The sequence below is a fragment of the Phalacrocorax aristotelis genome, chromosome 1 (assembly GCF_949628215.1).
Source record: "Phalacrocorax aristotelis chromosome 1, bGulAri2.1, whole genome shotgun sequence".
NCBI classification, from domain to species: Eukaryota; Metazoa; Chordata; class Aves; order Suliformes; family Phalacrocoracidae; genus Phalacrocorax; species Phalacrocorax aristotelis.
The window spans coordinates 69,744,492-69,760,963 of NC_134276.1; the positions used below are offsets into that span (position 1 = coordinate 69,744,492).

At 42.2% G+C, this 16,472-nt stretch overlaps 1 protein-coding gene across 2 annotated transcripts in view; it reads left to right on the forward strand.

Moving 5' to 3' along the window:
- Positions 1-16,472, forward strand: part of FHL2 (four and a half LIM domains 2) — a 43,883-nt gene that overhangs the window by 14,916 nt on the left and 12,495 nt on the right. The window contains exons 1-2 of one of the 2 annotated variants that reach the window (XM_075092310.1): positions 1,293-1,743; positions 13,133-13,312. In XM_075092310.1, coding sequence (XP_074948411.1) covers positions 13,157-13,312 — 156 coding nt within the window. In that variant the 5' untranslated portion in view covers positions 1,293-1,743; positions 13,133-13,156. Of the gene's footprint in view, positions 1-1,292; positions 1,744-13,132; positions 13,313-16,472 lie in introns of those variants that run through there. The other variant, XM_075092318.1, reaches the window with a different exon arrangement.

Consider the following 16,472-nt stretch of genomic DNA (forward strand, 5'->3'; position numbering starts at 1 on the left):
CCAGGGACATGTGGCTGAGGAGTGTAACAGCTTTGATTTAAATAAGCTTTAATTGCCATAGAGTCAAACTCCTTAATCCCATACGTCCATGGCCAGTCCTCCAGGGCACAACGCCTGTGTTTTGAAAACGCAACTGCAAAGGCTGAAGTAAGAGACAGATCAACCCATGGGCATTGCTGGTCATCAAAATAACTCACATCTGTAAAGAAGGTTTTGCTCCTTTTAAAAGAACTAGGAATGGCCCTTTCCCACCATTTTATTCTGTCTGTGCTTTTGTAGATTTTGAGTAGAGCTGAGCCTGACATTTCATTCCCATTCCAAATATGACTACCATTTGGGTGCACAAGAGGACAGTAAGTACAGGTCAGGGTTCTGGCATAAGTTTGTTTTGCAGAAGAAACACTTAGCCAAGATGCACACCTGCACCACCGCCCAAACACCACCACCCCAGTGTCCAACGCAAAAGGACATTGGACTGACTACCTTGCGTCATCTCAATGCAAAACACTAGCTATTCTGTCCAGGGCTAATTGGCTTTACATTTTCATCCTTCTGGTTTCTCTTAAGGTTGAAAGCATTCCGATTAAAGCACCTCCCTTCGGCAAGCACCAGTCATTACTGAAGTGTTACCCTGAATTGCCTCCCAACCCTGCCCCTCAAATGGCAGAGAGCAGACATCTCCCGTGTGCTTCTGATCCAAATTCTTCCCTCTGGGAGGTTTCCCAGGACCCTCACTGTTTTGATTAACAGAATGTGTTTCTGCTAGAATGCTTGATAGATGAAATTGGATTTTGTAGCAAAAAAATTAGTTCCTGGTTATAGGAGGATTAATGGTTCCCCCTCACCTTAACATTTGCCCACTGGCAGGGCTCTCCGCTGGGTCCTGAGCATGTGCTGAGACAATCTGTTCCTTTGGCTTTCTGTTACACAAGGGGTTTTTTTGGTTTCAGTAATTTCCCCTGCTTTTCTTCTTTTTCCTTCTCACTATGGGGGAACTTGGAAAGAAAGAAGGGTGGAGAGAAACAAGAATGGGCTCTGAATGCTCATAAAGAAATGCCTGCACACTTGCTCCTCAGAAAAATGTGCACCTCTCCACGAAGGAGATGAGAAACAGCTTGTTTCACTCTTCTCTGGGCAAAGCACTAAGTCACAGCAGGCAAAACAGCCAAAGCAAATAAAGCCTCATACCAATTTTAACCAAATGCTTTATTCTTTCACCCAGGTGAAGAGCCTTACAATTGTTTGGGGTTGAGTTGCTGTAAAACCTTTCCTCCTGTACAGCGCGATCCCTTGGATTTAGCAAAGCTACGTTATTAATAAGCATCAGGGGTTTAGAGAAACAAAGGGTGGAGGAGGGGAAGGGGAGCCTTATTTTAGGAAGGGGGCCAAGAAAGACAAGATCTTTAGGAGGGGGAAGTATCGACACCCTTGGAATAGAGAAAGTGTCGAATGCCAGCTGCAGAGAGCCTAAAAGAATGAGTGTCTCCGATGCTTTTGTCTCCTTATATGGTAAAATGATAGAGAGGGGTTTCACTAGGCTGGGGAAGGCAGCAGCCTCTTTCCACACAACACTGACTGCAGAGCTGAAATCGGAAGAGCCACTCTTCGCAGGCAGTAGAAAGCCCCGGCTAGCTGTGCAGCTCTCCTCTGCAAGCAGGCCGGTGTGCTCTTTACACATTTGTTAATGGATGTGACCCCCTGTCCCTGGTCCAGGAGGTGACATTAACTGCCCGCTACTGCTCTGTAAGTAAATATCCCTTTTTTCCCCCCTCCCTCCCCACTACCCACAGACTATATCTTTGAAGGTGTCGCTTTAAACAAAGGGTGCAGAGAGGACGAAAGGGTTGTTTAATGCCCCAGTGGGTTGTTGGGTAAGACTGCGAGGACAGAGATTGCCAGTCCCCCCTTCTCCTGAGCACACGGCGAGGGGTGTGAAGAGGAGAAAAGACAAATCTCTTATCAGAGCAATTACTGCTGCATGTCCGTCCATATAGTGACACATCAGCGAGCTGATGAGATGCTGGGTCATTTCATGTGCAACTATTTTTAATGACTGTATTGTGCTGCGTGTGTAATCCACTGGGGAGGTGATAAAAAGTAGAAGCTGAGATCTTAGATTCCTTACACCTCTGTGCACACTCCTGCTGCCGAGCTCAACAAAGGAGCATTTTTGCACTGTAGCAAGAGCAGATGCACATGAAACAAAGGTAGCCTTTCCTCTTTGCAGGCAAACTCTGTAGCAGATTGTGTATGGGAAAAATGGGGAGCCATCAGCATCGTATTTCTTCTTTTTATGTGGAGAGAATAAATTAAAATGCAAATCCCAATTAATAGCTCTGAATTTCTTCCTTCCATGCTTCTCTCTGCATGCATGTATGTGCAGCCACAATAACTCAGGTCCTTAATGTATGCCGTCTATCATGGATTTCTCTGTGTACATAATAAAGGAAATACTAACTTTCATCGCCTGCATTAATGACTGCTCTAAACTTTCTGCTTCCCTAAAGGGATATGGCTTTTATTTAGTTCACCGGGTACCTGCATATTTCAGCTTTGCTGTGTACAGAGACACTCACATAGTCACAAGAAAGCAAACCTTATAAAATCTATATACCAGCAGCAGTAAGTCTGTTATTTTTGCTCCCCTGACTCCTATCTAGAGGTATATTAACTCAAATGGCTGATTGACACTGAGATCACCACGGTCAGTAGCTATAACATTTATTGTTGGCTGTACATATTTGTATGCTGTCTTAAATAGGAATTGTCCCAGAAGGGACCAACAGAAGGGTATGTGTTGTTAGATACTCACATGCGTCTGAATGTGAAGGAACGCTATAACTAAGGCTGCCATTCGGTTTCTGTTACAAACCCTATTTTCATCAGTTCATACATTTATGGGACTCCCTGCTTTCTGGCTAAAATCTTCTATGCCTTTTATCAGCCAGATGGTAAACTTTGAAAATGATTGCTTTAGGCATGTGGCTGTGGACGGGAGAAAAACAGTTTGGTTGTTTTGTTTTGTTTTGTTTTTCATAAAAATTTCTGATTGGTTTCTGCTCCTGTGCATATAACTTGGAAAGGATACACTTCAAAGGCTGCTCTGTTAATAGAGCTTACGTATATTCTTGACCACATTTGGACAAAATGAAAAAAACTTATATGAGGTACTATATTTGTTGAAAACTCTGTTCCAAATACTGCCATAGTGCCACTACTGTACCCAAAATCTGACCAGAGCACCAATAAAACTGTCTTTTACCCTAGCTATAACATGGATAATGATCTTTGGCTTCTGAGCCAACACGTGGTTGAGATGAGCAGGGCAGCTGAAAGGACACAAACCACTGTTGCTGAGAAATCATATTTGTGAAAGTTACCTTGGGTTCGCACCTGACATCTCCATCTGACTAGCAGGCCTGAGGCTGGGGGGTGGACCAGTTCTTGAGGTCTTTTGAGAAACCTTAGAGGATCCCAAGATGGCAGAAGTTCTGGGGTAGAATATACTTATTTTTTGGCCCACCATTCTGCTGAATGTGCTCCCAAGGGAATCAGCAGGGCTACACATGTGAACACCAAGTAGTCACTTCCAGGTGGTTGGGTTTTATAGAAAAATATTACTAATTTTTGTGAGATCACTGTTATCACACAATAGTTTCTATGCTGTGTCAGACATTGTTTATATATGCAAACTCCTGCCATGAAAAGCACGTAATGGTGATTCCCAGCTAAAGTACTAGGATACAGGTAAGGCCCTGTTTCCTACCTATGATTACACAGTTTCTTAAGGAAGTCTAGCAAAGCCCTTTCCCTGAAATCACATCTCTCCTATCCATACAGACAGATATCAGGATTCCCAGGTGGCACACTTTGCATCAGAAAAAAAAATTAGACAACTCCTTCAATCGCACACAACACAGTCCTACAGGATCCCATCATGGCTTAAATAAACATCAGGAGCCAAAAAAGCCAAAAAGCGTGGTGACAAAGTACAGCTCCTGCTGGCAAGAGTTTCTGCTGCAGTGCACTGCAAATTCAAGCTTTCACCTCAAAAGAAAGGGATGAGGAGGGCTGTAAAGACCTATATTCACATGAATGATTCCTGGCTCAGTTGTCCAGGGCATTGAGCCCTGAGCCCAAGAGCCAAGTCTTACCTGCTGTTGTCCTCACCTCCTTTCTTGCCTTGCCTCACAGGGGTTGGGACATTCAGAATTAAGGGAGGGTCAGATAAACGTTAACACCATCACCCAGAGGAAATGGCTTCTTCTCCATGAAAATCAGGCTGAAAGCTGAAATAGTGCCTGTTGCTGCTGGCCAGCACACTGCCACTCTTTTAAGGTCCCCACAGACTAGTTACAAGCAGGTCTGAGGCTCGTTCATGCTTCTCTGATGGATAAATTCGTCCTGAGCATCTTCAGAGAAACTCTGGATGGTGTAGCGTTGTAGGCAGGTACCTTCCCTCACTTGGGTACTGCTTCAGAGATTGGGGATCTCATAATTTGCGTTTTTAGACTAATTAATTCTAATTGTGTAATTTTAATGTTTCATTTACATATGCACAGTTATTTGTGATGCAGATTCACCCCAAGTGAGAGTGTGAAATGGCAGGGTAATGACAGGTTTCATGGAAATAAATCTTGGATACACTGACAGCCACTGAAGCATTAACATTTCAACAATACAAATTAGTTATATATAGAGAGACAGTTTGATTAAAAACCACTAGAGGCTTCTTTTAAGGCTGAACACCATAGCACTCATGCCAGGTGAAAAAGTTACAGTCCTCATTTTGTTCCTTTTCACATACCCATCTGTATTAAATTGGATAATATTAACGAGGATGCTAATTGCCCACTGTACATATAGCAATACGCTGTAAGAGGAATGTAGGTAAGCGTAACACTGATATAAGAATATTCACCTCTCCCTTTCATAGCAAATTTTCAACTTGCAAATCAACCACAGCAGAGCACGCCCTAAGGTTGCACTTTTGGTGGTGGGAAGTAGTTCTAGACCCTTGGCAAGCACAGGCACAAGGGCTCAAAACCCACTACTCTTTATTTCATCTTGCATCATAAAAGTAGCGGATTGCATAAAACTGTAAAATCTCTGTAAGCATTTCCCTACCCCTGTTTTGTCATTGCTCTGAAGCATTCTTGAGATTTAGACCAAAAGTATCTTCAACGACCAGAACCCCACCTCTGATTAATTCCTCCTCCTCCATACTATGCCATGCACCTCTTCATGGTAGACCCAACATCTTCCTTCTTCAGTTAGAAAATATCTCACCCACAAAGAGACTGCCTATGTCCATGTCCCCAGGATCTCTGTATCTTTCTGTGCTTGCCCCTGCGTCTCTCATGCACCACAGGTACTCTGACTTATCATTAGCAGCTGATCTCTTTGCTCTCCATGTCCAGTCTCAAGCACCAAACCCCAGCAAACAAATTGAAACCAACTGGTTTCACCCAGGTGTGATCAATCTATTTTGCTAAGATATGCCCAGCTGAATGGGTACCTCTAAGGTTTACATAGCCTCCTTTGCCATGTTTTGGAAAGCAAACGGCACAGCAGCTGAGCGGAGAAGTATGGATGCCTCACAGCCCCGAGGCATTCACTGCTGCAGTAGTTTTATACGGTAGCTGAAAGACGTACATTAACTGATCCTCCAAATCACCACACATGCCAATTATCTTAGACAGAAAGGGGCTTTGTGGTCTTGCCTCTGTAAACAGAACCACACAGAGAGACCCAGAGCTGTTCTGCTAGATGCCAGGACAAATAACAAAGCATTCTTCCTTCACAGGGTCCTCCCAGTTTTGCTTCTTTCTAGAAAGAAGGAAACAGAATATCTGGGACATTGTTCTGGTTTTGTGCCCTGGGTTGTATTATGCAGGATTTCAAAAATATAGGAGAATTCAGAAATGTCATTGCATTGTTGCACGTGGTATTTTCTGGTTGTTTTTATTTTAGGGTCTAATTTCTCTGGGATTACCAGTGTTCCTGTCAATAAGAGAAAGCAATTTTCTTCTGGCAAAACAAGCCTCCATTGGAGTTTAGTGTCTGCAATCATTTAGCTTATACATTATTTCCGTAGGGTAGGGCCAGAGATAACAATTGGTTTTATTAATCTTCTACTATTTTCCTCCTCTGTCATTTTCTGTTATCCACTTAAATGCTTTTATTAGAAATCTGAATTTCTATGCTTAAGTAATACCAAGTATTTGATTTTTCTCTTTGAGTAAGCCTTTGCTTATTCTGCAAGAGAAAGGAGGAAGACAGCAGTTTCAAAAGGCTTTAAAACAGAAAATAGAGCAAGCCTTTCTGCTTGAACTGTGCTCTTCCTTGCTATGGTAGGTTTAAGAGTCATGCTCCATGTTATTGCAATAGGATCCTTTTGTAATTGAAATGTATTCAGGAATGTTGGTAAGACCGTACATCCTCCAGTCATTTCAATATCAACCTCAGCTAATCATAGTGTAAATATAGTGGGGTACACTTTCAAAGTGTCAGCGCTCAGTTCTTCTGTGGCCTCTGTCGTTACTACCGCTGGTGCTTGCTCTACCACCACTGGAGTGGCTCTAAACTGGAGCAGATCCTTATTGATTGCCAAACACAACAAACCACACAGAAACCACAACTGGAGTGTTCCCTCTCCACTGCTATAACTGGGATTACTTTAGCCAGGCACATGAGGAACCTTACCACAGGAGAAACATTTTCTGGGGTTTTTTAATTATTATTACTATTATGTTAAGGAAAACAATTTTAAAAAGCAGGCTATCCACTTTCCAATTCATGATAGGCTGACTGTGCAATCCAGACAGGAACCAGGTATGCTTTGGTTATCTGCACACGTTAATGCAGTCTGTCTGCTCAGAAAATTGCTCTAAAGTATTTAAAAAGAGACATTGGAATGTTATACCATAGGCAAAATAACTCAGCCATGTACAAGGAAGCTGAGTTGCTGGAAAAACTGTGATTCTGAAGAATGTTTTAACGTCACTTTAAAAATTCCATTAAAAATTAAACATTTTTAATAGCTTTTAATATTTAGCATGTATATAGAAAGGCCTGAGTAGGATATTTAGGAAGAGGTTTCTTTACTTGGGTTTGATTTTTATTGTTTTCTATTAGTAATATTATGTTCAAATATCAAACCAAACTTTCCTGGCTTTTGTTGGGGAACTTCTAGGAGACTTGTGAATATTTACTCTGTGCCTAAAACCTTCAGAAGCAGCAATGAACACCTCTGTAATTAGATACTTCTAACATCATAACCTTAATGCCGACACTGGCAAAGCAGTCTGGGCTCGTTAACAGGGCTGTTCTGAGATAACAATGACATATTATGTTATAAGGCTTTGATTTCTTGAAGACAGGGTGCCGAATTCTTTTGACGGGCTTACTACAGGATTGTTCTTCCATGACAGCAGCAAGAGAAAAAGGCTTCCACTTTCTTCTCAGCTTAAAAGATTACAGCTTAGACAACCACATCTGCCTAAGCATCCTTGTCTTATTTACAAGCTTAGCATAAACCCCCAGATCATGGGATACAGGGATACGCAGCAACTTGTTCCCTACAGTAATCGTGACTCCTCTTTTTAAGGACCTACACAAAGATGATGTTATGAACAACAGTCACAGTAATAAGCTTCAGTGTCTCAGTAACCTTGCAAAATTATTTTCCTTTTCTTCTCTTTAATCAAGAAATGCACCTTCACGCAGCAGTAACCCAGTAGCCACTGTCAGGGACAGAGGGCCTATGGAAGAAGAAGCATGGTTGGCTGAAGCTCCTGCAGGGTGAACTGTGCATCGCCTACCTCTCAGCACCTGGTTAGCTTTTGCATTGGCCATCTTTAGCGTAAGGAAGCAAATGTCCTTCCGTGGCCCTTGGAGGGAGAATTGGCTGTTCTGCATCAGCTGGCTTGGCTCCCCATGGCCAGGAGCCCACTGCTGGAGGGTCAGGGATCCAAGCAACACCTGCCTTACGGTCAGCTAGACCTCCAAGCACTCAGGCTCCCTTTGCTTTCCCTCTGCTCTGTCATGGTATCTGTGGGCACTCATCCCATGAAGAAAAATATAAGCTATACATGCCCAGACAAAGAAAGCGGGCTACTGCCTCTTAATGTGTTTTAGTAAATCTAAACACACAGGGTGTATGCTTTGGGTGTGTGTGGTGCACATCTACTTGCACATCTACTCCAGGAACTTCCGAAGTTCAGGTGGACTCTGATGGTATGTTACTTCTTTTTTCTTTTTGTCGGTTCTACTGGCCAATGGTTGTTTCTGCTTTTCCTAAAGTAAATTTAAAAGAAATAAAATTAGCTTTCTCCCCCTCACCACTTGCACGGCATTATGGCCTGGTTTGGGAAAATGATTAGCTCTTAAAAGAGTGGCTTGCAGTTGCTGCAACGAGATGATAGATAACGAATGTGGCAATTGCTGCTAAGTTACAGGGAAATAATCTCCTCTTGCCAGAAAGACCAGCATAGTTTGAACTGCTAGTTCATAGTTGCAAAGGTTATCATAAATCTTTGCATTTTAGCCTTTGGAACACTAACATAAATTGTTTCCAAATGCTCTAGACCTGCATGGCTTATGTCACTAGAGTTGCCAGACACAAATCTTCCTTTCTCAGGGGAACAAAAATAAACAGAAAATTCTCTGTGTGCATAGTTCTTTTGGAAAAAAAGTCAGGTGGGAGAAATGTGTGTACATCTTGGAGGAAGATGGGTGTCTTCGAAGACCTTTTATTTCCTGCACAGGCGGTTAACAGAACATCCTGCTCCAGGGGCACAGGTAGAGCCCCAGCCTTATTGACCTAACTGAGGTCAATAGCACGTCCCCCTTCAGCTTCTACAGGGACTTAATTCTGTGTCTCCAGATACTGTTACAACAAGAGATCAGAGCTTCACTTCAGTGAATAACCTAAACAACTCCTACATTTCTCAGACAGTTTCCCTTGGCTTCTTTCTCTCTCGTGTGTGTGCATCTGCACCTCCCAGTGTTCAACACTCCCTAAGACGGGTTGAAATAAGAGATGCACAAAGCATCTCTTATTAGGCTTGCAGATATAGTTGAAAAAGCAGGCAAGGTCTGGGGCAGCTTGTCCCCTTTTCCAGTAGTCAACAGTGTCATAGGACGGGGGAACACCAGGGAATTTCTTTATGACATTATGAGCCCTAATTTTTATGAGGTAATATGATAACTTCGTCAATTATTCCTAGTAGAATAAGACTCAGAAAACGGGGGAAGAAGAGGATAGAAGCATAGTTTTTAAGTCATCCTACTAACTTTCTGGTAATTTTCATGCCAGTTCTTACTTCCTGGAAGACACAACGTGGGTAGTGCTAACATTTGGCATACGCTGCAACTTCTCTTCTGGGTATGCAGTGGAAAGCTCTTTTCCTTTTGGAGATGTACTTGTTATGTCTAATGTTGTAGGAGGGAGACTGTATGGCAGAAGAATCAATTTCTCCTTCATGATAATATTGAGAGCAATCTGAAAAAGCATAAGTATAAAATGACTACCGCGATAAAATCTGAAGACCTTGTTGTACTGCAAAGAGGTAAAATAAACATGAGTTTCTGGCCCACAAAGCTTTACAGTCAATAAGTATCAAACACAAGAGGAAGAAATAGATCAATGGCAAGGAGGTTGAATTGCAATTTTTGTCCATCCACAACTGTAAAAGTCTTTTGGTCTTTTTTCTTACAGCCCAAAGCAGTGCATAAAACCTGCGCTAAGCTAAGCATGATTTTTGTATATGACAGGAACTGACAGACTGGTGATGTAGAGGACCGTGTACATCAAGTGACAGGCAAAAACATTGTTCAGTATGATTTCGCGTTTCTTATTTGTAAGACAACAATGAAATTATTTGTTTGACATTCCTGCTAATTCTTAAGTAGATGGGTCCTGTGATTACTTTGCATTTAATTTCTTTTCTCCAGAGAAGAAAAAAACTGTCAAATATCCTCAGGACATCACAGAGTAGATCGTGAGATCCAATCCAAGGCCCAGATCTAAACAGCCTGGAATCTGGGATGCTTCACCCTGAATTGCAGCTTTCTGAATGAAACCACATGAACCTGAATTCCTAACTTTAAGAGATATTGGATCTGAAATTAGTGCCAGATCCATTAAGAGATTAATACAACTAAACCCAAAATCCATATCTTGGAAACTTTCCTTTCTTGTCTTTTAATTTCTCAGATCTCTGGAGTTGTGCTTTGAACCCATCCAGAGCTGCCCCTTCAGTGTCTTCACAGAGCAGAGTTCACCCCTAAATCTGTTTGGGACATAGAAACCAGGTCTACCTCTCCCTGCTCAGGGCAAGAGGGGCAATCCGCTGTGACAATCTTAAAGCACATTTAACAAAACTAGATCCCTTTCAGGATAGGGAGGAAAATGCCCAGGTATTTCCTAAAACAGTGGCAGTGACTATTCTATTAAATAATGTTTGCATCTGCTCCTGTGAAAAGCACCCAGAAAATAATACAGCACTCAAGAAGAAACCTCCTGTGATCAAGAGACGGGAACACTCACCTCTGAGACCTTCTTCCAATCACAAAGCACTTCCATATTTTACATTTAGCAGCTTTGGGTGAAGGACAGAAATGATATAAACCTGTAGGGGAATCACACTTTATGTTTTTCACTTTTACACAGCTTGACTGCAGAGAAATTTTTTCACTCTTCAGTTTCACACATCTACTTCTAATTCAGGGCTAGAAAGAACTAATTCTGAAGAAAGGTGAAAAATGCAAGTTCATAAATGGTTTCTGCTCACACTTTAACTTAGTAATAATGCAAATTAACTGTGCACCAAATCCTATCATTTGGAAATAAAATCTAATAAAGTCTGGTAAAAAGTACAAATTTCTGCCCTAAATACAGACTGTTTGGACAAAACTATCACTCCTCTCAGATTCAGTCATACATACACACACCAGTTTATACTGCTCTGACTCCATTGATTTTGCTGAAATTACTCCCTGAAGGAAATTAAGTCCTCTCGAGTTTTTTAATGGGGAAGTACAAATGTGTTATGTCAGCTGGGGGTGTAAACAGGCTCAAAAAGGAGGGGAAAATAAATCCACCATCACCTTTTAAATGTTGTGATGAAGACTGCGACTGCTTCAAGAAGAGAGTAACTTGCTGGAAGCAGTTATTACGGAAAGGTCGCTCTGTACCGACCTTGTTCTCTTCCCTTACACGCTGATTGCTAGCCACTGCTGCTGGGGACGGGCTGGAGGGGAACCTTGGGTAGTCATTGCACTTCTCTCTCCAGCATAAGTCTCCTTACTTTCCGTCTTTTTGTTAGCAGTCCCTGTGATCCTCTCTACTCCTTAAGGGTGAAGAGCACCTAACATACTCCTAGCTCGCCTTTGGGATAAGAAAGTTAATTAGTTCCTAGAGCAGCTGTAGGGTCAGAGCAGTTGGACTGGTACTCCTTCTGGGCTGTCAGTAGCACGGACGACCAGCTGTCAGGATTTTAATTCCAAGCACACTTTGGGGTTTCATTGTTTGTCTCTCTTCCTGCTTTAGTAGTTACTTGGAGTTCAAAAGACTTCTGAGCAGCTGAGCCATCAATTACATACTTCACACATATAAAAGTGCTCACCCCTTAGTCTGCACTGGTCACCACACAATTCAGCAGTTGACCAAGCATTTAAAAAAATAAAAAGCTTTCCTGACTTCAAAACAAACTTTGCCCATTCAGACTGCCCTAAAACCTTAATCAAACCCCAGCTATGGGGAATAAAAGATAATAATAACTGAAATCCTGGAGGAGAACTCAGGATTTCAGAATGCCCTAAGGGTGACTCCCACTGCCAGAAGGAGAGGACAGACTCCAGAATTGAGCAACCTTGTGCCAAGAACACTAAGCAAGTAACAACGTTTTGTTTAAAACTGAGAGCTGAAGTTGGCGAAAGGACTGCAGCTGTAAATGTCACCTGTGTGTGAAAGACAGAGGTAGCCACTTAAGCCATTAGTACCCAAAACATTTAAGGTTTTATAGATCAAATGTGGCTTAAAGAGGAGATGAGGCCTGGCAGGCAGTGAAGATTGTGCAGTCCAGGTGGAATGTGCTTTCTGCCTGGGAAATTCCCCTTCCTAAGCAGGCAGCTATGCCCTGCTCCGGCTGTAACCTCCAAACACATTTCAGGTGCCACACACACTGCAAGCCTCAGGTTAAGAAAGAAGCTGAGGAACCCAATGAAACCCCAAATAAATTGTCCCAGCCAATAATGAACATTCATGCAAGTAATCAAAGGCATTTGTGTCATCGTTGATTCTGTGTGCATCCAGAAAACGCTGGAGACATAACAAGACCTGAGGAGCAAACAGCAGTTGTCCCTAATTCAGACAAGCTGGTACCTCATTTGCAGTTTCTTCTACTTGCTTGTCCCCTTCTGCAATCATTGTTTGACATTTGTCTGAACCAGGGCAGCTAGCTCCCATTTGAGTCCCCGTACGCTACAGCTGTTGAAGAAGTCATTCAGCTGCATCAGAGGAGAATCAGATATACAATCACTGACCACACATCTCCTGCTGTTAACTGTGCCCATAGTCCCATGCATGAGCAGAGAAGGAGGGTTGGTGTCTCACTGCAAGGCAATGACCGCCAGAGTGTAGGGAAGGAAGGAGCAGAAGCACGGAACAGTGGTGTCCAATAGCCTGTGCATGACTAAAGTCTACCAGCAATGCAAACCTTTGTCTTGCCTTATGGAGAAGATGTTGCTCCTTCTGAAGATTAGCTGGCTCATCCTCTTAATGTACTTGGCTCCCTCCATCCCCTACAGAGATAGCTTCTTGCTTTGGACCTGTTGGTCAAATCCCATTCACAAATTTACAAACTTGGGTTTTATTCCTCTCTCTCATCTCTAACACTGGCTCTGGTCAAAGATGGTTCAGTGGAAAGCTGAAGTAGATGTGTTATTGTTATTACCCAGTACTGCAAAATTTATGGTGCGGTTTCTTCCTATTGTGTTCATTTATCTGACTGAAAGTTGAATTAAAATTGAGGTACAATGTGATAAACCGGAATTGGTAAACCTTTCTTGGGGGATTGGGTCACGTGTAGCTCAGTCTGACCAGTGCCTATTTCTGTCTTTGCAACAGGATAGTTGGACCCCAGACACCACCATGACTGAACGCTTTGACTGCCACTACTGCAAGGAGTCCCTGTTTGGCAAGAAGTACATCTTGAGGGAGGACAGCCCCTACTGCGTGAAATGCTACGAAAACCTTTATTCCAACACCTGCGAGGAATGCAAAAAACCTATTGGCGCTGACTGCAAGGTATGCCAGATTTGAGTCTTGTTACAGAAATCTTGACAGAGTAGCCTGTATACATAGCTCTCAGTCATGGTGCTATCACCTGGAAGGATCCAGCTTAACAGCTACCTAGGAGCTTCTTTTGGTGGGAGAGCATGCTTTCTGGACCCCTGTATCTGCTTTTCACCACTTTGCTTGGCAAACCCTTCTTTACCAGGCATGTTAATAGAAATGGAAGAACACCCCTTTCTTCCTGTAAGGCATAGGATGATCTGATGATCTGATGTTAGAAAGCATCTCTAACTCATTAGGAGACTCCAACAGTCTTTGGGGCCAGCTGGGATCTGGAAAGGTGGCAGAAGCTGATTTTGCTACCTTTGGGTCACAGGGAGCTAAGCTACTGCTGGCTTTGCAGTGACCACAATTTTGCCAACTCATGGACCACAAGAATCCGGCCAATGCTGACCCAAGTAATAAGTCAGTCAGAACACAGAATAATTAACCTTTTAAATAGAGAATTATGACAGTGGAGACAACTGAAGACTGGAAAGCACAGAGCAGAGGCCTTGCTTGAGCTGTGCACTGCTGCATCACCTGGAAACACCTACCTGGTACAAATAAGGCATGACCACCTGCATTTCTTTTAAATTAACCAAAACAACTGGAGTTTATGCCAGTTTTACTCTGACTGAATGAAGACAGATGATATTTGAGTCATCCAGTGAGGTGTCTGTTGGACTGCTACAGACAGACTTCACCCAATATACATCCTCCTTGCACAAAATTGACCTGTTCAAAGTTGGCCAAGAGTTTCACTGACAGAGTGAGTTTGCACTAGAACAGCAATTTGCATTGCATGGCCATGGGATTCTTGACTGGTACGAGGACATCTGATGTTTGATTTCCTATATTGCTGGTCCATACCTCTAGAAGCACCTATTAGTCCCTATTACTGATACTACCACTCTATCACTAGTTCAGAGATATAAAAATATATGCCTACTCAGATTGGGAAAAATAAATCTCATCTCTTCCAAACTGATCTATCCCAACCAAACCAGTAGGAAAGTCCCTTTCAGAAGCCTTAAAAAGGTGAGAATGTTTTACTGTCATGACAGGGAACTGGCAGTAATCTGTAAGAGGGTATAAAACTGCCAGCTTTCCTCCAGCTCATAAATATTCAGATTAGAGAAGAGATACAGCTGGCCTGACCTGAAAAAGCAAAATATTTCTGCCCCATTCCAGAATGTGCTTTTGTTTTAAGGTCTCTTTCTAAGCCCTTGAGAAGATATTTCCATGTGTTGATGTTCAAGAATTTAAAAACTTGGACCGGCTTCAACAAATCTCCGACAAAGTATTCAGAAATTAATCAGGCTGAACTTTTCAACCCAGATTTATGGATTTAGGGAGTGTGGGTGTAATCCGATATACTGCTCTTCTGTACTTTTAAGCAAGAGACACTCTAATAGCAGACAGAAGAAAAAAAAGCCCCTAATTGTCTGCAATATAACAATATTTTATGTACGTAAAGAACCAGAACTATATGTGGAAAACACAACTATAAGATAGTAAATAAAGATTTCTTAAAGAGCTATAAAGTCCACCAGAAACAAATGTGGCCTTTTTTTGTTTCTGTGACTGTTGTTTGTGCCTGTCCGTGCTTTATGCTGCAGCTTCTGAACCTATTGACCAATTTTAACCAAATTCTGACAGATGGAAAAAAGGTTGCAAACTTAAATTCCTGCAAGTTTTCTGAAAAAAAAGCATGTGGTTGGTTAGAAAAAGAGATCCTATTAATGTTCCCACTGAGAGGAAAACTAGAGTAGGTTTTTCAATGACAGTAATAGATGCTAGAGAACATATTTCAGAGAGCCCTTATAAGTGCCTCAGCCACAAGATAAGTTTCAGCTGAAGCTTGTGCACTCTGACTGAGCATAACTCAGCCATGAAACACAAAGCCACAAAAACTCATGCTTCTGCTCCTCATTAAACTGTACATATACATAGATATATAAACACATAAGGAATACACACATATATGCAAACACAAGACATATATGTGTGTATTTTTATAGGTATCTTTTCACACATTGCATTTGCATTTTCCCCTGAGGAAAGAAGATAAAATGTACTGTGTTTGGGAATAAAACCAGTATGTTTACTGCATGTACAAAATGGACCCCGTGTTTATTTGTGTGTTCCGACATAGCCTTTATACAGCTGTAAAATTTGGAACTAAAACTTAATGGAGTGACGGTGTTATCAGAAAGGGTCACAACCAGGCCTCTGTATCCAGCAGGGGCACCCACCCTCACTCACATCCACATTACAACCTGAAAAACTCCATGTAGTTTTCACTTCAGATCCTCCTTTGCAAGTCGCTTCTTGGCCACTGCTGTTTCTCTACACAGAGAAATGCTGAACTGAAAACCCAAATGCAGTTGAGATGTTCCTGTTTTCACCCTGCGAAGAACTTCCTTCCTGAGGACGGCTATGTAGTTAGTCTATGGATGTTTCTTACGACTTGCAAAGCATGAAACTAAAGACTAGGATTGAGATTTGGAGCCCCTAATTCCTTAAGAGTGCAAAGCAAGAATTAGCTTTGATGGCATCTTAAATGCTTATTTTTCTGGGTGAAAATTACTGTACAAAAACAAACAAAGTACACCAGAGTAAAGGAGGTGTTGACAAGGGCACAGCCAGCTCTCTGCCTCTGACACTACTGTATCAGCACTGGTGCATAGCATTGTTTCACCTGAGCTGAACTTAAGCCTGCTTAGACACTAGTAATACTCCAACGTTGACAGCACTGGGCTCTGAGAGGGCCAAACCGATGCCAGATTTTCACCTTGTGTTTTAGCTATGGCACAGAGACCCCATAAGACAACTATCCTGAAGACAAGCTTTCTCTGAATTCAGATCAGGAGAGAATTTGCTTCACTATCTTTCAATCTTCCTATGGCAATTTATGGGTAACTGTGAACGTAACTGAGTAACAGCTAATTTGTTCTTTATTTTAAACACTTTTTTTTGCGTTAAAAAACCACCCTGAATGACAACATGTATCTGAATGACACCCCTGGACTTAGGCCATTTTGTCAGCTGTAAGCAATTCTAGCTGATGTTTATGAAACTTTCACGGACAGATTAAAAGCGTCATATACTGAGAAGTAGGAGGCACTGG